The 21,161-nt window shown below is 38.2% G+C and overlaps 1 protein-coding gene across 11 annotated transcripts in view; it reads right to left on the bottom strand.

The window, feature by feature from the left end:
• ACACA (acetyl-CoA carboxylase alpha) overlaps nt 1–21,161 on the bottom strand; it is a 255,219-nt gene that overhangs the window by 123,681 nt on the left and 110,377 nt on the right. For 9 of the 11 annotated variants that reach the window (XM_081029227.1, XM_081029226.1, XM_081029223.1 and 6 more), the window contains 11 exons: nt 20,696–20,846; nt 19,214–19,348; nt 18,701–18,847; nt 18,163–18,351; nt 17,481–17,581; nt 16,639–16,727; nt 12,264–12,388; nt 5,545–5,658; nt 4,196–4,309; nt 3,111–3,200; nt 1,376–1,494 (listed from right to left, as the gene is read on the bottom strand). In XM_081029227.1, coding sequence (XP_080885353.1) covers nt 1,376–1,494; nt 3,111–3,200; nt 4,196–4,309; nt 5,545–5,658; nt 12,264–12,388; nt 16,639–16,727; nt 17,481–17,581; nt 18,163–18,351; nt 18,701–18,847; nt 19,214–19,348; nt 20,696–20,846 — 1,374 coding nt within the window. Of the gene's footprint in view, nt 1–793; nt 1,495–3,110; nt 3,201–4,195; nt 4,310–5,544; nt 5,659–12,263; nt 12,389–16,638; nt 16,728–17,480; nt 17,582–18,162; nt 18,352–18,700; nt 18,848–19,213; nt 19,349–20,695; nt 20,847–21,161 lie in introns of those variants that run through there. The other 2 variants (XR_013991990.1, XM_081029224.1) reach the window with 2 other exon arrangements.

The following is a 21,161-nucleotide window of genomic DNA, read 5'->3' as shown; positions in this document are numbered from 1 at the left end:
AAAGGGAAGAGGGAGTAGAAAGCAGGAAGAAAAGGAGAACGTCCTGAGAATTACAAAGAGCATTAAGTATAGCATGTACTTCTCTACAATTATTCAAGGAATGCAGGAGGAAGAAAGATGACCGAGGGCTGAGCCCATGTGTGCCATGAGTACTTCACTGCTCGCTGAAGGACAACCATTCGTTTCTAGAAAATGAGATTCTGAAATCCATGGAGGCAAAACTGTACCAAGAGATGCTTGCTAAATCAAGGATATATGCTTTTCTCTGCCAGCCATAAGGTATTTTTGAGGTAGAGAAGTGAAAGGATCTTCTGAGACAAAGAAGCGAAGTACTTTTTCTGAAGATGCCTTGGCGCACCTGCTGACCTCTGCTGGATCGACAGTGGCATCCAGTGGCCAAAAGTCTCAGCACAGACTTCTTTGTCTCTAGGAAGGGCTTCTAATGCTTTGGGTGAAGTGGCAATTCAGAACAAAGCCATTTCTGGTGTCTATAACTAAGGGTCCCCCAAGACACAGTGCTTTGTAATATAAAGTGAAGAACCAAAGGCCATAAAGAAGAAATGGAGGGGGGCAGCCTGAGATTGGCTGTGGTATTTATATTTCCTGTGGTATTACTAGAAAGAATAAAAATACAAAAGGGGAATGAACATATGTGTGGGTGGAATTCCTAGGTTTTCACTGCCTCAGAATAGTTTAGAAATAAATGAGCATACAAGAGAAACTACTTTCACTTTAAAACCAAAGTAATACTGAAACAAATTTCCATACGTACATTTTATTATTTTTTTTTTTTATAAAGGGCTTAGAAAGGGGAAAAAATGGAATTAGTAAAACTTAATTTACTTGAATGTAAGTTTGCTTCTTAAGTGTGATCTTTAAAAAACTGATAGTTTCAACTGCTAAATTCAGGTGCCTGTTTTTAGGCAGATAATGAAATTGGATCAGGTACAACCTTAACCCATAGCAAACATACCAAAAAGAAAAGCATTCCACCCAAGATATCTATGTTCCAAGTATTCACTTAAACTATTAAAAAAGGGATTTTCTGACAAAGTTTCATCAGTAAAATGCCAGTAAATTCTAACTTTAAAAAAAAAGAAAGAAAGAAAAGAGCTATGTTTCGTCAGTGACAAGCAAAAATGAATGGAGTAATCCTAAACTATTATCTTAATTAGATCATACTTTATCTCTCCCGGTCAAAGATTCAAAAAAAAGAAGTGCACCAAGAGACTCTTCTCTCATGGCTTAAATTTGTTCATTTTCTGCTCTACGTTTCGAGCTTTAAAAAATATGGAATTTATCATACGCCTTACTTCCCTTAACTCTCCTGACAGAACTCTGGCTGGCTCAGGTGCATATACCAGCTCAAACTCACCTGTTTGGATGAGATGTGGGCAGCATGAACTGGAATTCCACCACGCAGGTATTGTCCTTAAGCTGGCGGTGTTGTACACTGTTAAGTTCATAGGCAATATAAGCCCTTCGAACATACACCTGGTGAAAAAGTAATCCTCAGTAAATACACTTTAACAACAGAAGCTACGAGATGGTTAGTCCACGAAAAAGACAGTCTTGAAAAGAAGTTATCTAATGCAACAAAAGGGAGTCTGTGGTGACCGAATCCCAAGGCTCTGTACAAAAGTACCTGCTTTAATTAATAAAGCTGGAATTTTGAAACTATACCCATGATTATAAATGGAAACAAAACTAGCCTGCCTCTGCTGGACACCTGTAGGGGTGCCATAAACCTTGCACACCAACCTAAACTCAGGAGAAGGTTTGATCGTTAGCAAAAGAGAGCATATAGAACCATGACTATTGACTCATTAAGCATGATCATTTCAACAAAAGATAAAAGCAAGCAGTGAGAAAAGTGAAAGGGGCTGATTCTGGGCCATTTGAGAAGTGAAGACAGAAATAACTGCAGTGCAGTTCAACCCTTTTAACTATATCTTGTATCTTTATCTTTTTTTGTTTTGTGTTCCCATTGCCCCAAATCAATTTCAGATTACGTATCTCCCTCCAACACTAGGCAAAAGTAGTAAGGCATAATTTGACATGTAATATCACCAACACACTAACTTGACTCAAGAGTTAAAAGAAACAGCAACAGGCTACATCTCAGCAAAAACCATCAGTCCAGCCTTACGTACTTCACAGCCAATTTGCCATGCACATAAAATGCGACGTGGGATTCTATCAGCATGTGAGGTATAAAGGAGACTGCTCATTAAATGACATGAAAGCACTGTAAAATACTTAGATATTTTAAAAATTTTGTGTTTACTGAGCATGATACATCACACTCTACCCACAGAATACAAATAAAGAGTAACTCAAAAAAGCTCGCAACAGACTGAAGTGATGTCATATTACATAAAATCATCTAAAACACTCCTTTTCCCTCATCTTCAAAAAACATGTACTTGGCAATTTTACAGCAGCAATTTTTGTGCCTAATGAGGTAGTGTGCTGTACTGCAAACAGAAAAGTCTGTGAGTCAGATTGACCTGGGTTCAAATGCAAACTCTCCCACTTATTATCTATGTGCATTTGGACAAGTCACTTAATCCCTCGAGTTTCACTTTCTTACTTCATGAAGTAATTGTAGGATTAAATGAGAAAACTAAAGTAAAGCACCAAAAACACAGTTCATTAAATGTTATTACTTTTTTTCTCATGATGAAACATTTCATAAGAGCTGCTTGGCAATTCAGAATATAACTAAAATCCATTTTATTTGGCCCAAATCACAAAATGGAACATGTTCTGATCAGTCAGATTAGTAACACACACTTGGAGTGTTACAGGGAATCCTAATTCATTATGAAATGGGAGAATCAAATATACCTGGAATGTAGAGACTACTAAAAAATGCTGGCAGTTATTTTCCTGTGATCGGAGCCCAGAAGCTGGTGATTAGTTCAGCTGAAACACTTGTATAAAGTAAGACCATAGTTCAGCATTAGTTTCAGAGGAAAAGACTCTATTCTTAAGAACCAACCTTAAGGCCAAAGAAAAAGGATTGATGCGATAGCCAAATAGACAGAAGAAATCAACTAGAAATCAAGAAAAAGGTCACGTCATGTGACGTTACTATGAAAACTTACCTCCAGAGCTGCCATCCTCACTACCTGGTTGCTGTGATAGAAGAAGTTTGGTAGGACATCAAAAATAGATGTTTCAGACAAGATGAGTTTCTGGAAGGCACAATGTAAATCATTACATCCAAAAGAGAACAATTTCAATAGACAATATTTAGCATTTGAAGCATCTAGTGAAACTGAAGAATTTTGTCTGTGAATGTCATGCATGAATTTACCTTCTCTGTGCCTCAGCTTCCTCAAGCTACAAAATGGGGAAAATAATAATACTTATCCTCAAAGGGCTGTTGTGAGCATTAGAAGCGTTAATAAATGTATAATTCTTAGAATAATACATTAACAATGCATTCATTATATGCTAATATAAGTGTTTATGACTATTATTATGATCCTTTCTGACATTTATCTGTACTCAACTTCTTTTTTTTTTTTTTACATAGAAGAAACTGTAACACATTTTAATGATTCAACCTCATGCAATATTGCTTATGTGTACTCAACTTCTTAAATATTGTCTCAATATTCCACTATGGGAAGCCATAGACTTGAACCCCAGTTAAAACCTTCTGTTTCAACTATGAACCAAAAATAACAAAACATCCTTCTCCTCAATCTAGGTTCCCCAGAAGGAAATCTGACAGAAAGCCTAAAGATCCCCTTAGCTAGATGTAACAACACTGTCCTTATTTCCAGGTCCACAAATAGAAAGTCATTCCTGAGAAAATGATGTGGTTTAAAAAATAATAGTCCAGGTCCCTCCAATTAGTGAAACTAGCCAATACTCTTTTATGAAATTGGTTCGCTATAAAGCTTAGTAGTAAGCATTAAAAGAAAATGAAAGCACACGGGGTAAAGACTTCAATAGGGTACTTCTATCAAGACAAGGCCTATTTGATTTTTAAGCTAAACCACTATTCTAACAGCATTTTTAAGGAAAAAAATATGCATAAGTATAAATCATTTTAGAAAGTGAAGGTATAAAACTTCATTATGCAGAAAACCAAAACTGATTGATTGATTACTTAATTAAGCTATGCTTGGGAATAAAGGAAACAAGCGTGCAGAGAGGTAGAAAAGGGCTGTAAGTATACCTGCAGGTTCTCAATGCAAAACTGATGTCCATACATGTCAATAGCTGATAGGAAGATAGACTCTACTTGGTTATGGCGAAGCTCATATGATGGCAAATGGGAGGCAATAAGAACCTAGAGTGAGAGCAAAATAAGAGGCATAAGTTCCTAAGGGGGTGATTATTCTAGGCTCCTATTAGGCAACTCTGATACAAAAGCAATAAATATAAATCTGTAAGTGCAGGCATCAAAGATAAAACAGAGACCAAGTAAAACAACTTCTAGGTCCTGTAACATAAAGCCAATGCCACCAAATACTGCATCTCAGTTGACTCTCACCATGATTTGCGTTGTAGGCAATTTCCCATGGGGGGTGGGGGGGAGGGAGAGAAAACAGCTTCAATCAAGTTCCATCAGTGCATGTGATTTACCACTGCAAAGCTGCTAGTTCTGGGGACTGCTTGACTAGCTGTTAATTGGGAATCAGGTCTGGCAGGGAGCAGCTGTGGGGAAGGAGGATGCAGCAGAGCTAGCTGGCCTTTCACAACTCTGAAGTAGAAAGAAAGACTAGGAAAAGCGGCCCTGACAGCCCCAGGTACTCAGTATCAAGGAGAAGGAGTTAGGATGTAACACCAATGCATGTGAGGGGCAGAGAGAGTGAAAGCAGTGTCACAAACAAATGGGGACACGGGGACATGGTAGGACCTGAATTCTCTCAGCAGGTCACTGAGAGGTTCAATAACTTTGAGTAGTTCAGTGACATGGATACAATTGTAGAGAAAGCAGAAGGTCACTGAGCAGCTTCAAATGCGGCTTCCTTGTCAATGCACTGCAGTGGAACACAAAGGGAGCGCCAACTCTGGGCTTCCCTGCTGAAACCTTTTGGAATGGAAATGAAGACGGCAGGGTGAAACTAACTGGACTTCTCTGGGGTTGTTCTGATTGCTAGCACCTAAGAGACATTTCCTTATCTTTTATCTTTCTGCTTTCCACACTTGCTTTTTTTCCCTATACACTTAAAAGTTTTCACCTGCTTCTAAGGAAGTAAGAAATATTGATTCTATTGCCTTCCCTCAGTTTCCTTTCCTCCACATGACCCTGGTTTACTATCACAGGGCTCCTAGGAAGGGTAGGGAATGATAACAGGATTTTATGATGGGGAAAGGGCTCCTATTTTAAAGAGACTCTAACATTGAGTTTTCCTTTTAAAAAAAAAACAAACACAAAAAACATATACCACATGAAAACATTTGTTCTGAGGGCAGTGAGACATACATAGAAAATTGCATCTCTGTAAGGTGATGGAGTAAAAGCTCATTGCCCAATCTATGAAAACCATTCCTCCCTCAGGATAACCAACACGTCCTTACCTGGCGTGCTCGAAGTGCCACTTTAGCATTGGTGGTCTTACTGAGCTGAGTGAGCTCTGTGAGGATATTCAGCAGCTCGTCTGTGAGAGTAGGGTCCCGGCCACACAACTGATCCTAATTGTCAAGGTGAAAAAGAACATACACACCCACATTAAAAGGAACGGAGGTGGACAGGACTTTGAAATGGAAAAGGGAATAAAAACAAAGTAAACATAGCTGGATTAATAAGAAAATGTAAACTTTCTATTTCTTTTCTTTTTTAATCCCAAACAATGTAGAAAACAAGATCTTAGAAGAAGTTGCTGTTAAGAGGAGAAGCTGAAATCCCTCAGACATTCAGATTCAAAATTCCTCATGTATTTCTTCATAAATCAATATTGTATTTTTAACATGCAGAAGAAATCATCAGAGACATTTTTAAAAGGGGTCAAGGGATTCTGAGTAAGAAATAACAGATGATGTTTTAAGAGGTTTTAAATAATACAGGGACTAAAGACTTTCCTATTCCCTCTCCCACTTCTGGAAAGAAGGCAGAATAAAGCAGAAGGAGGAACCACTCCTAGTGGTTTTCATTCCACAAACAAATGTTCAGCATCCCAGGAGGGTACAAAACAGAAACACAAGAACAAATTATTCATTTATAAACACACACTAAATAAAAATACCATCTCATATTCTGACAATTCTATACCCCAAATCATTTATCCTCTTGCAGTATCAAGAATCATTCCACAATATCTAAACATGGTGAATCCTTACATGGATTAGAGGAAAAAAACACAGCTCTTACAATACAATCCATGGTTTATTCAGTATTGGGTCCTTCCTCTCCTAAAAATTAAAAATTGTTAAGAAAAAGAATCTCTGTCATATTTTGAGAAAAATTTTTCTTCTGCAGGGGAATGTCAGTTTATTCCCTAAATTCATCCATGATCCACATACTTTTCATCTAAGCTGAAAAATCACAGATGCCGTTTTAATAAATGCCTTTTTGGAAATTTACAGAGCTATTTGTAGTAGTAGTTCTTAATATCACACCACATAAAATATACACGTTTAGGTATAGTTCCTAGGTACATAGCTCCTTAAGGCATAGTTCCTATGGAATTTGAAATAATTGCCTTTATATTTTAGTGCATTTTTATTCTCCCCTACTATCAATAGGACGTGAAAGATGACCAGATCCCAAAAGGCTTCCTGTTGCTGCTTTTCAATATTCTCCTTATCTTGATTATCAGCCTTTTTCTTGAAGACTCTCCATTTCATACTTGACCTTCCCCATCTTAGGGATTCTCTTTATAGTCCATGACCATAGCAGTATACACAAAAGCTTGGGGCTTTTGGAGTAGATATGCATTTCCCATAACACTTTTTCTACGATCCCTACTACTTTCCACGTCACAATGTAGATAGCTTTGACTCAACATCATTATGCTATGAAAACCTGTCATCTCAAGCCTTTTAAAGCAGGACATATTTTCTGGTTCCCGAATCTACCAGAGGTCTGCTCCAACTGTCCACAATTATAAAACACATGATGGAATTTATAGTTAAGGAAATGCAAGTATGTATTGTTTTCACCTATTTAACACAGGAAATTCACTCATCTAAGTGGGAAGAACGGCTGCTATTAAAGTGACTATAAATCCAGGGTTCGGTTGAGCATATAGCCACAGGCTAGAGGGCGCCTTCCACCTATTCTAAGGTGTAAAAGCAAAGAGGAGGGAGAAAATGCAATTAAGTGTCATCTTGTTGAGAACTAAGGAACAAGACAGAATATATCTAATTACCAAGACAAGACTGTAAAAAGACAGACGAAAAAAGGATAGATAACAGTGGGTAGGAAAACCAAGATAAGTTTTTCCTCCCTAACTCCCTCTTTACCTAAGATTCCTAGTAGAGAAAACATATTCCTTTCTGAGGTATTTACATCATCCGAATGACCCACTGAAAGATTTAAACACCTCTTAAGGTGTCCTGGATAGTACTACCCTGTAAATAGCCAGACTGAAATCTCAACATTAAACAACAAAAGCCAACATAACAAAATAAGAACACTAGCTACCTACCCAACCTATATCAGATTGAATGTGGAATGTTTTCCCTTAAAAGGAAATCCAGGTTTACCTTTTGAGATTAAACTAAAATACATAAGTAAAAATGAAGTTATCCTCTTGCCTAAGTACAGATCATGTAGTTAAAAAAACAAAACGCACAAAACCACTTTTTAAAAAAACACTTCTTCATTTCATCTTTTCCTTATGAGGGAAAGGGGGTTGGGGAAAAGAAACAGTATGTGTAAGAAAAGTGAACTATGGAGATTAGAAAATATAGCAGGGAAGTAATTATTTTGTTCACGATCACCAAATGACAATCTGACTGAGCTCCTTGTGATAAAGTACAAAACCAGACCTTTCTGGGATATGAAATATCAAATACAGTGTGAATGAACTACTACTTCCATTAGTTTGTCCTGCCTTGAAAATTTTCCATTCAAATATAATACGATTTTCTCCACTGCCATCATTAATACCTAGAAAATGATTAGCAATAGGCAATTATGTGCAGAATAACTTCAATCCTCTCGTCCTTGACGTAGACACAGTGTTCAGGTCCTGAAAGAAACCACCAGGGAGGAAAGACCATTTTGTTCATCAGAACCACCCATCCCAAGATACAAATATCCAACAAGGAAGTTTATGGCCCTCTAGCCTGGAGATAGACTTCCTTTGGGCAACTGGACAGCCCAACACCACCATCTAATCCTGGTGAACAGTTTGTAGCAATGACATTCAATGGTAACTATGTCAGCAGATATTTTTTCAGCGTTAAAGAAGTTCATTTAATGAACCTACCCACTGATTTGGGGATTACAGGTCACTTGCCTAAATCTGCAGGCCTAAGTGAAAATTATTATTCAGTTAACGGTTAAGATTGGCACTACACAGTTATTTCTTGTTTTTATTCTTATCCTGGATGGTGGCTAACAACAGGGACTATTTCAGATTTGCAGAAATATAACAAACGTGCGTGAGTGTCAAAACCGTAACCAAAGTTGGAAAGCTGATTGCCAGAAGAATCTAATCTAGTCCAACTTGATTTTTGCATCCTAAATTCTGAAGGCAATTCAAAATGAAAAGAATGTAACCTACTGTGTTAAAGACATGACCTATCGTTCAGCTGGGCGAGGCACCAATCCCAACACCAGCAATGGATTGGTAGCTTCTTCCAGTCACAGCTGGACTTTTGTGACATTCCAAGGATGTCATGGGACAGGTTGAACAAGAAATTGTTAATATGACACTTATTCACTAAACTGGGTTCACTGAGACATATTAATACTTTCTTCTTTCCTTACACATTGGACAAAATGGTCTACAGTCATGTTAAGAGGAGGACAGAAAGGCGCTCATTGGCATTTCAAATGCTCCCTGTCCAAACCAAACCAGACGCTCCCAGACCTGGCATTACTCATAAGGAAGCATGTTGACATCATGGTCACGTGGACCATGCCAGAAATAAACTCTCAGTAGGGAGGGGATGGTTACTCAAGTCAAGGTGGTGAGAGGATATGCACTTGGCTATCTAAACAGCTAGGAGGATGTCGATACTTTCTACTGGTTCCAAGTAGCTTCATTTGGCTAAAGAAGCTCCTAAATATCTCTAAGTAAACATAAACAATGTTTTAAGATTTTTCCTAGAAAATTAAATGTAAGAAAGAAGAAGCGCTTTCTAAAAAATAAACCCAGACTGTTTTCAATGTGGCACAATATTCCTCCAAATAGAGAAAACTTGACAGGACTTGAGCCTTTTACTTGACATTTTGCTTTCCAGATAGGGTGAAAGATTAGAAGAAATTTGCTGAAGAGTCCTTGAAGCAAGTTACCACTAGGCAAGTTATGCTAACACCTGGAGGGTACAGAGGGTACCTTGGAGCAGCCCACACTCCGTACCATTGATTCACAGAAGCCCAATTTTCTCGATCCCTCCCTCTAGGTTCAAAAGCCCCTGAAATCATCATCTAGCTCAGCAAAGCACATCATCAGCATTCCTCCTTCTAGAAAGCAGAGACTGGAATGCCAGGCACAGAACATCAATCAGGAAGCCAAGGTAAGTAAAGCAAAGGGAAATGAGCTGAGAGCGCAAGGTGGGGGACTCAAATGCTACTCGTAAAAGACAATAAGGTGGTACCCGTAAAAGACAGTAAGACATCCAGAAAGAGTAATCCAAACAGCTAAAATAGCTTTTACCAGCTATCACCGTTAATGCAGATATGGAATGGGGGTGGGGGATCTAACCATTGCCCAAGAAGGAAAGAGGAAGCCCACGTCTGGCATTCAGATCGGAAAGGAGCACATTTTGTGCTTTCATTCCTGCTCCATAAGTCACTGCTAGCTGGCCCTTAGCTCAATCATATCAATTAACTCCTTGATTTCCAAATCTCTAAATGAGGTGAAAACAGCTGATATATCAAAAGAAGTTTAATGACAGGAAAGCCTACATATCCTACTATGTTTACCGAGTTTTGTTTTGCTTTTTAAAGAAAAATGTGAAATGCCAAAATGAAGAAAAGGACAAATCCATCTTTCTGGTTCACATCTTCAACCTTCTTTCTCCTCCTCCTCCTCCCACCCCCCCCATCCTATTCATTCAAACCCAAACACTAACAAACACCTCTCTTCTCCAAAGAGCTCAGCCTGTTGGAAAGAAAGTTTGGGTACTATCCACACAGGTAAGAAGCAATCAGGATGACAAGGTGGAGAAAAAGGAACAGCAGCAAGTCAGAGTCCCGTTGGCTTCTGCCTGTCCTGACTGGCAAAAGCAGAAAGCAAAGCCTCAAACCAGTTCTCTGACAGGGCCCAACGCCTCTGCAGCACCCCCGTGTAATTACACACTTGAGTGACTGGACTCTGAAGAAAATTGAAGGCCTGAGCTCCGAACAGCTGCCATTTTCTCTCTCCATCACACCAGCGTGATTACTTGAGAAATGAACAGCCCCGGCTCAAAGCTACTCCAGAATTCTCAGAGGAAATATGGCTCCGTGTTCCAATAATGAGATTCTTAAGGCAAGCGTTACTTACAATCACTCCGCAAAAGGAGCGAGCCGAGCCCCTATATCTTACAAATTAGAATTTAAGAAACCCAGCGACAGTCTTGGGCGATCATTACTCTTCTGCTGCTCCAAGGATTCTGGGCTTTGGTCTATTTTTAGTGTAGAAAACTGTTAAGTCTTTAAAAAGGTAATCATAATAAAATGAAAACTCACCATAATTAGCTTCCTAAAAAGGCAAATTCCACCCCATTTTAGGGCCAAACTGACAGATTCTTCCATTCCTTCATCATCACCCTTTTCTATCAGAAAGTTTTGACTTCATACAAATGATAATTAGCGATCTTTGTATTAAAACAAAACAAAAAAACCCCAAAAAACAAAAAAAAATATGTCTAACTAGTCGGAGATTTCTTCCCTCTTTTGATTGCCAGCCAGTTGCCATAGATAATATCATTTCTTTGTCGAAACATGTCACTTGGGGAAATTGAAATATTACATAGTGCTGACATTTTTTTCCCTCTTTAAAATGCATCTTCTAGTCATTCTAGGGTGCCCAAACTATCCGTATAATTACCAGATACTTTTAAAAGTGAGGTATTCTAAAAAATGTTATATCCTTGAGAGTTAACCAGCTAAGCAGATAACTGAATCAGAGGCACTGCTGTTAACCAGAGATGGGAGGTAGTTTCCCTTCCTTCCGAACTATGAAATAAAAAATAGCAGTGAAGATTTATAGCTTGTTTCTACCAGGAAGAAATGATGGGATTAAGGTGCCCAAAATGCCAACCCACAAAAGGACAAGAAAGGAAAATTCGAGGAGTCAAACGTACTCTAATACCCCCCCAAAAAGACACATATGCAAGAGCACAGCAATTGTTCACGGGGTGGGGAATTTAAGAACAGTCTTATTGTCCTCTGATTCCTAGAATTAACTCAACCAGAAAAATCTAGGAGTGAGGAACTTACAAATCATTTTGTAAAATCATGAAGTCCACAAAAATTCCACCCACTGTTCAAATGTACGTCAGTCCTATTCACATCTATTAGTCTCACCTCGCATTCCTACTTTCTACTAATTCTCATATGACTAGGGTATGGGGACAAAAGCATATATCTACTACCAATACAATAATCGGAGCTTAGATTTCCATGTAAATAAAATAGAGAGGAAAAAAAAAAAAAAGAGAGAGGGACCAAAGAAGATGCAAAACAAATTTAAATGTCTTTGGTGGGGGAGGGACATTATGGGATTTCTAACAGTTATTTTTGTCCTTCAGTTTTGGACATGACAGTCATTGAGGATATTCATGGAACAAACAAGAGTTATAATGAAGACGTACACTGGCTGGATAAAACTCTATTTTAAAGATACTGCCAGGAGTCACACCAGAAATAATGAAGCACAGGGCATCTCTAAGTACAGTCTCAAGATTGGAGTTCCTGTGCATGATTATATGCATAATAGCCAGGACAGACCTTTCCTGCAGGGAGCAGATTTCTCCAGATCAAGGACAAAGGCAGGTGTGAGAAATTGTTAATCCACAACCCAAGCCCCACTCATCCCACTTTTATAAAAGAAAGGAGATTTTCCTCTGCCCACAGCCATCAGAAATGCCTTTTTGCATATCATCAACCATCTCTACAGGTTCTGAAAGATTGTACTCACAATAAGCATTGTGACCAGAAGATTCTTCTTGGTGACTTGAGCATGAGAAAAGATATAGTTCAGTACCGTGTTCATGTCACTCTTGTTCTCCTCCCGAAGGGCGAACACACATTTGTCATAATGACCTGCAAGCAGCAAAAATAATTGGAACTCATCCATGTACGAATGTTCATATTTACATGCTATTTTTTAATGTCTATAATTCACCCGATCAACAGTGAGAAAAAACAACTTAAGAGTTTTCCTGGAGAGATGTGTCCAGAATGGCTGTGTAGTTTAGGAAAAGGAACGTTGGACAAGCAGTTAGGCAATCTGGTTATAAGACTTGGACTCAAAGTATAACTCTACTGCCAATTTACTATGTGCTCCTGGGCAAATCACCTTACCTCTCTGAGCCTCATTTTCAATGAAAGTATTGAGAAGTGGGGGGAGGGTGTGCCTAGAGACTGAGGGGTTGGGAATTAACTCCAACTCTCCATCCTTACTCTAAACTCTCACATTTAGTTTCCTGGAATGATTTCCTTAGAAGAGAGGGTCCTGCTGCTTAAAAAGAAATGTCCATATCTTTAAAGCCTACGCCAGCTTGAGATTCTGGGTCCATGTCTGACTCACTGAAAATGTTTCACCGTAACTAGAAGGAACAGTTTTAGCTCAAAAATAAAATGACACAAACTTATCAATATCCATGAGAAGGATGGCTGCTATCTCCAGAATCAATATTTTCCGCTGTAAGTCCATGAAACAGCTAAGAAATACCGAGGAATTCCAAATCCAAACTAAGGCATAGATCAAGGAGAACCTGCATTAAGTCAAAAGGTCTGCAGGGAGAGTACAGTTATGTATATTTTCACTGGCCTTTCCGAAGGCCACTGGGGACAGGTTAGTTCTGGCTAGGAAAGCTATGTTTTGCAACAGAAGCATAAGCTTCAGGTACATTGTAGTGATATCTACCACGGGATATAAGTAATAGTCACTTCTTTAGGAAACAGCTTACCTCAGAATTAAATTTCCAAGTAAAGGAGAATTAGTGTTTGAGTAGTCTCAAGGGTCAGAATTTTATGAAATCATGAAAATACTAAAGGATTATTGCCTCAGTTCAGATTCCATGTTAAGTTAGAAACCAGAACAGTGGAGTGCAAACTGCATTACCATGGATTCCTAGAATACTGAGTACATTCAACCAGGGCAACTCTGCTTTTACCTGTTTAAAATATTAAAGTCTGACATATGATTTTTTTCAAAATGAAACTACATATATTTGAAAAATAGTGGAGTGCAATATCTAGAGAGCTGCCAATTTCATAAAAGACCCATTTAGAACAAACTGGAAGCTATTTAAAATTGGCTGTCCTATATAAATAAGCTGTCCTATATAAATAGAAATTATAATTCTCCCAACCAAGATTTAGCTTTGAAGTGACAACAGAAATAAATATATCTTGGTAATAGGAATTACTAGGACCAGGGGAAATAAAAAGAATATTTACCCAGGGGAGAGGCAGCAGAAAGAGACACTAAGCAGAAAGAAAGCAATAATACCAAGTGTTCTCTTCTTAAAAACTTTTTATTGTGAAATATACGTACAGAAGAATAAATAAAAAACACCCATGTAACTACTACCTATGTTAAACAGAACACTTTTAGTACCTTTAAAAGATCCTATGTGTTCCTCCTCAGAAACAACTACTAAGCTGAATTTTCTATTAATCATTCTTGGGCTTTTCTTTACATTTATCACAAATGTATATGTAGTTTCACTTCTCCTGTTTTTCAACTTGATAACAACGGAAACACTGTGAATGATCCTTCTGTAACTTGTTTCTTTCCCTTAACAATACGTTTTTAAGATTCATCCTTTTGTTCACATGTGTATCTGGGATGACCCATTTTCACCGCCGTATAGTAACCCATTGTGGAAATACACTGCAGTAGAATTCAGTAAATCTATTTTACTTGTGTAATTTGGATTGTTTCCTGTCCCCCCCCTCCTTTTTTTTTGCTATTATGAACAATGCTGTCACAAACAGTCTTGTATGTGTCTCCTAATAAACAGGTGTAAGAGTTTCTCTAGAGTACATTATCTAAGAATGAAATTGCTAGGTGAGGAGTACACAGAAGTTCAACTCTATTAGGTACTGACAAACCATTTTCCAAAGTGGTTTGTACTTTGGAAATTTGCACTTCCACTTACAGAAGCAGTGGAAGAAAATGATGTGGCTTTTTAATTCTTGCCAATCTCACTGTGGTTTTGGCTCACATTTCTCTAATTGTTAATGAGATTGAACATCTTTTCATAAGTTTTTGGATCATTTGTGTTTCCCTTTCTGTGAATTGTCTTTTTATATCTTTTACCCATTTTTCTATTAGGCTGTCTTTTACTTATTGATTCATAGCAGTTCTCTAGATTCTAGATACTGATCTGGTTAGGTGCATGTTTTATAAATATCTTCTCCCACATTGTAGCTTGTTATTGTCAATCATTTTACGGTATCTTTTCATGAACAGAAGTTCTTAAGTAGGGTCGAATTAATCAACCTTTTCCTTTATAGTTTGCATTTGTTGTATCTTGTATGATAAAATCTTCCCTACCCTGAGGTTATAAGGATATTCCCCTGAAAATTTAATCGCTTTGCCTCTTTCGTACATGTTTAAGTCTTTAATTCATCTGAAATTGATTTTTGTGTGTATATGTTAGAAGGTAGTGATCCAGTTTCTTCTTTTGATTTTACAAATAAATAACCCATTGTCCCAGAATCATTTATTGAAAAGCCTATCCTTTCTTCATGATCTATAATGCCTGCTCTGTTATAAAGTGAGTTTTCATATATGTGTGGATCTGTTTCTGGGTGGTTATGTTCCACTGGACCATTATTAATCTGTCCTTACACCAATATTACAATCTCTTCATTAATATGGCATTATACTTAATCTTGATACTTAATATGGCATTATACTTAATCTTAACTGGACAAATCCCTCCACCTTATATTTCTTATATTTGTTACTATCAGACTTTTCTTTCATGTAAATTTTAGAATTACCTTGACAAATTTCATGAAAATACCCTACTAGGATTTTTATTAGAATGTTAATAAATCTACAGATGAATTCAGGGAGAATGAATACGTTGCAAGTATATATTCCAATTTAAGATCATGATATTTGTTTAGATTTTCTTTATTATTGTTAACTGATTATAATTTTCTCCAAAAGAGGCTTGTACATTTTTTGTTAGACTTATTCCTTAGTATTTAATATTTTGGATTGCTGATTTAAATGGCATATTTTTCTAAATTGTTTTTCTAAACAACTGTTCTCGTCCTCATATCTTTAACTCTTTTCCTTGTCTTACAGCACTTGCTAGGACATCCAGCATGATGCTGAATAGTGATAGCAGGTGTCCATGTATTATTCCTAACCTTAAGAGTATGCTTTCAACATGTTACCATTATGTATGATGTATCCTGTAGATTTTTTGATGGGGAACTTTTGATTAAAGAAGTTCCATTTCATTCTTCATTTGCCAAGAGTTTATCATGAACAGATATTAAATTTTGTCAAATGCGTCCTCCCCTCATATCTTGGAATGATGACCATGGTTTTTTCCCCCCCTCTTTTAGCTATTACATGATAAATTATACTAATCAGTTTTTCCAATATTAATCAAGCTTGCATTAGTGGGATAAAGCCATCTTGGTCGTATACATTGCTAGATTCAGTTTGCTAATGTTTACTTGAGGATTCTTGCTGGTTATGAGTGTCAGAGCCATCCTTTAAAGGATGCAAAAGGGAGCAAAACAGACGCAAGAAAAATGTTAGGCCGTATTTCAAATTCTACGGTGTTTCACTGCCATCTTGTGGCAGGAAGCAGTATCAGCAGCACGTTGCTTTAAAATCTTAGGCCGGGTGTTTCACAGTTAAGAGACTTTATACATCATGTAGTGAAGCTCTTCGGAGAAAGCCAGGGATAAATTCCACCTAAATGATACACTGAAAAGTAGTGGAAAATCTGAGCCTGTCTCAGATGCCTGTGCTTCAATCCATGGATTAGCTGCTGAGAGGCAAGCTCTTCAGATAGGGTTTCTCAATTTCAGCCTAGTCATGATTCAACCAACTCTCACTTACAAGGTCAAGAAGTCGTCAAGGGGGAATGCTAATCTCTACTAGAAAAATTATCTCAGCCTTTTCCCAGAAGCACAAGGATTCACAATCTCATCATGTTGTTCTTTCTTAGGCACCAGTGAGATATAGAGGTTTAGTTTTCAAGGGAGTGGTGAAAGGAGGAAGAGTGTGTGAATGGGAAGTGTTAGAGGATGAACTCTCAGCTATTGCAGGGAAACTTTCTCAAATACAGAGTCCCCAGGAAGAGGCTTACCGTTCTGGAACTGTGTCTCTACTCGCAGGTACTGCCGTAGCAGGTCCATCACCACAGCCTTCATGTGGCCTCGGATTCCACTTCGGTACCTAGGCAACCAGAACAAGTCTCCACTGAGAAACCTGATAGGCTAACGCTATTAAACAACAGACTCTTAAATAATAAACCCAGAGCACAGATTTACTTTCTAGACTTTCTACTGAACTGTTTTCCCTCTGAATATATGGCAGCACTGGGCCCAGCCTAAAATCAACTAACCAGATTAATTTAAATCCCAAGCCTAAAAGAAATCTGGCTAAGTACAAGAGTTTTCTATAAAGGAAAAGAGAAAAAAGGAGAACGAAACAAAATTGAAAACCACTTAATAGTCCTACCTAACAACACCCTGGTTCAGTTCCCACTGCTAAGTAGAAATGATTACTGAACGCTTGAAACAGCTAAGAGACATCTGAAAAATTTATGAGTATCTTCAAGTTGAAAACGTTCTGTGAATATTGTTTTAGTCCAATAGTTGGCTCCATAAGCTAAGAAAATTATGTCAATAATTTGCCAGAAGAAAAATTAGGGGTTTCATCAAATTGTTAAGGAAAGAGAAAATAAGATTTTTGTGCCTCAATAATTGACATAAAAATACAGAAATAGAAAGAAGTCATCACAAACATTGAGGATAAGAGTTACTTTGCAATTCTAAGATATTTAGAAAAGGTAAGTTATTTTTTAAGCTATAGGTGCGCTTCCTAATTTCTCTAAGTCAAACCTGAAGTAAGCCCCTTCATGACTACTTAAAAGAAAGGAATGTACTGGGATGGGCAGGTCTGGGAATCTGAGGTTACATGTAATACCTCTGTACCAGCTGGACAATGCTCTGAGTGTTCATGAAGAAGACTTCCCGTTCAGATTTCCGGTTCAATGTAGCTGCATGGCTATCTAGGATGTTGGCAATCTAAAGCATAAGAAAGAGGAAAAATGAAGCCCAACCCAACAAAGGGTCCCAAAGCATTAATCTGTAGAGCATCACCTCTAGGGATTTTCTTCATTATAACATGACAATTTCTATCTTTCTTATAGGGAGCATCTGGAAGTTACCAGGCATAGCTTAGAGGCCTGAGTTAAATAAGCAAGCTACCTGTATTTATTTGCACCCTTTCCCTGATGAACTAATGAGTGCATCACAAAAACTACCAGAGGTCATGACAGGCAAAACATGCTTATGGTCAAAATTCAACTTGACTCTCCACTTGCCTAGCTTTACTCCCGACATGTAAACTTGCTTTATAGGCAAAGGGTCAGTGTGCTGTGAAGTAGGAAGAAAGTCTCTGATAATAAAACTGCGAATATCCCTCTACTTTAAATTCACAAAAATACTTCTAATTAGGGCATGGCCCCAAGGACAAACCTCTATGGAGTACATGGTTAATACGCTTTTGCAAAAGCACAATGTCCAGGTAGTAAGGAGGAGCCAAACAGAAAGGAATCCTGCAGCAGGAACTCCAGCAGAAAATGACAGTGTTACTCTATAGATACCTGCTGGCTGGGAAACTGACACAGGACTGATGTGATGTTGCTAGCATACTGAGCCATTTCCTTCTTGATAGACTTCTCCACATTGGGGGGGATGCGGCCAGAGACACTGGTCATGATATCTTGCAATTCTAGAAGAGGTAAGGAGGGATCTCTGAGGGTCTTCATCAACCGCTCTACCCAGTCCTTTACCTAAGAAGGAAATAATAAAACAGGATCCAGACAAAATTAACACAATCCCCAAAATAAAACGATATATCTAAATTCACTATCACATAGTACTTACTTCGAGATTGCAGTGCAAGCTTCTAACACTGCCCTTGTTCTCCAGTTTAAAACCAATTAGATAGGAAGTCAATGACATGGTGAAGAAGCAAGGATTTAAAGACTTCAAATCCCACAACTAAAGATGATAGAGGTCCAGGCCAAACAGTTTTCTTTCTCTCCCTCTAAAACATCTTTATACAACTTTCAATCTATCATGGAGAACATGTACCTTACCTTATTTGTACATCCCTTCCCCAAGAGAAGTGATTCTTACCCTGCTGCTAAAGAAAGGATCTGGAAGGCAGTATCCATTCATTACGTTGACCAGATTATCCAGGACATAGTGGAACACTCGATGGAGCTTCTCACCTCTGAGTGCTGTGCTCTGGATCTGTGGCAGACTACCCGTATGAAGCTCAGCCTGTCAACCCCAATGAGAAATCAAGTCACCACTACCTTCTACTCAGGGTACAAAAACACCACTGCAACTTACAGTCATCATTCAAAATCAAGACATCCCTTCATCATACCCAGCTAAGAGAAGAAGTCAATGAAGGAAGAATCATGAAAAAAAACAATCATAGAATCTTAGTATTGTAGTAACTCTTGCAAACTCGAGTTCCATTAAACTATAGGCACAAATACAAGGCGTAAGATTATGGGGGGGGGAGGGGGGAAGCTTAAGAAAAACTGGCAAAGCAAGCATTGAAATCATTTGCCCCTCCTAATTACCCCTACCATGTAATCAGTTCTTGGAGAGCAATATTAAAAGTTCCTTCCTACTCACCTGCTGGACCTTGCTGGGGTTGTCCAACTGCATTTTGGCTATTACACAGCCAGGGTCAAGAGCAGCTCCAGGCCTCTTGACATAATGAATACAGCCAGACTCCATAGCTGTTAAGGTCATTACCATCTTCATCACCTACAATGAAAAATAAACAAAATTAGAGTTTGGCCTTTCTTTACACAGATGAATGCTATAAAGAAGTCAGTTTTCCCCTCAACATCTAAGTTGGACTATATCTTATTCAACCCAGAAAAATGAGAATCTATCAGCATCTCCAAGAGACCACCAAGAAAGCCAATTAGAAAATCTCTCAGCACCTAGCTTTAGGGATCAGTGACAGCGACTAACATTTCCTGTTTCTGACGTTTAAATCTGTTTTTGCCATAGTTTGCGTTTTTACTTGTTTTATATTTAGAAGTGATGAGCAATTCAGCCTCCTCATACCTGTGGGTCTACATGCTCACTCTGTCTACTTAAGATATGCAGGCTAAAACCTAAGGGTCCTTCTTTATTCTTCTTGCTCCCTTATCTACCAAATTAGGAAACCCAGCCAAGCACACCTTCTAAACCTTTCTCAAAAATCTTCTCTTGCCATCTCTTTGGTTTAGGCCCTCATCATTTCTGGCCTAGAGTACTACAAAAACCTCTCAACATATTTTTCTACTTGCTAAACACTTCCAACAAGGTCACTAAAAACAATCATTCTAGAGCCCAGATCTTGTCATGTCACTTTTCCCTGTAAATCCTTCCATGATTCCCCACTGCCTTGAGGACAGTCTAAGCTTCTTAGTATGTCTTATACGATCCTTCATGACCTCCAATTCTGTTCTCTTATTTATCATCTTTGCTTGCCTTTTCCCATTAAACCTTAGTCCATTGTCAAGCAATGCCGATATGTACTGGCAGTTCCCTATATATACCATACTCTCTTGCTTCTGTGCCTTTGTACATGTTCTTCCTCCACCTTTAAACATTCTTCCCTGCCCTTCTTCACCTGGTCCGTTACAATCTATCTTTCAAAACTAAGACCAAAGTACCCTCTGTCAGAAGTCTTTGCTTACTATCCACCCACATCCACCCAGCTAACACTGATTTGGATTAGGTGGCCTTTGTACTCTGTGTTTGGCTCTATCGGAATTCGTATTTCATTACTTGTCTATTTTGTGGCCCCAATCCAGTGATCATGTATTTCCTGCATTAACAGCACTTAGCACAATACTTAACACTCATTCAGGGCTATTTCCTTGTATCTATTTTTAGAGCCAGAGATTCCTCATCTGTCAAAGAAAAACTGTGAGCCTTTAATTTGTTGTTAAAATCTTAAGGTTCATAATTCCAGTTAAATAAACTGAGGCTCCCTCCTTTCTTTTTCTATTTCCTTTCTGTTACTCTTCAGTCCTAGTCGGTCCCAACCAACCCTTTCCCCACCTGCCCTTTTCGCTTTTCCCTCCCAGAACCCAAAAGCCCAATCACCAGCCTGACCTCAATCTCAGCATAACACTGGCCAGAAAACACATGGCCTCCATCTTCCACAATGTACTGGATTAACTTCCCAGCAGAAGGTGAACGCATCACTGAAGGGTCATTCTCTTTCTCAAACACACAGGTTTTATTGCCAATTGTGATACGATATCTAGGAGATAAGTGGGAATATGCAAGAGAAAGCACCTCAGGTTGTAAAGGAGAATGGCAGAATAACAATCATTAAAAAAAAAAATTGAAAACTTTATTCTATACACCCAAATGCACATGATATTCATTCCATCTTTGTTTTCAATGCTTTTTAACCAAAATTTCTTTCAATTCGTGTCAGATTAAATAAATTATGGTACGTATATATAATGGAATACTACATGACCATTAAAAAGAACAGGCATCTCTATTTGAAAAAATCACCACCACGAAGATGATGATGATGGAACAGCTAACATTTCCGAGGCAATGTTCT

Source organism: Rhinolophus hipposideros, assembly GCF_964194185.1.
Source record: "Rhinolophus hipposideros genome assembly, chromosome: 20".
Lineage (NCBI taxonomy): Eukaryota > Metazoa > Chordata > Mammalia > Chiroptera > Rhinolophidae > Rhinolophus > Rhinolophus hipposideros.
The sequence above is the reverse complement of the archived record's forward strand: the minus strand, read 5'-3'. Positions and strand labels throughout refer to the sequence as shown.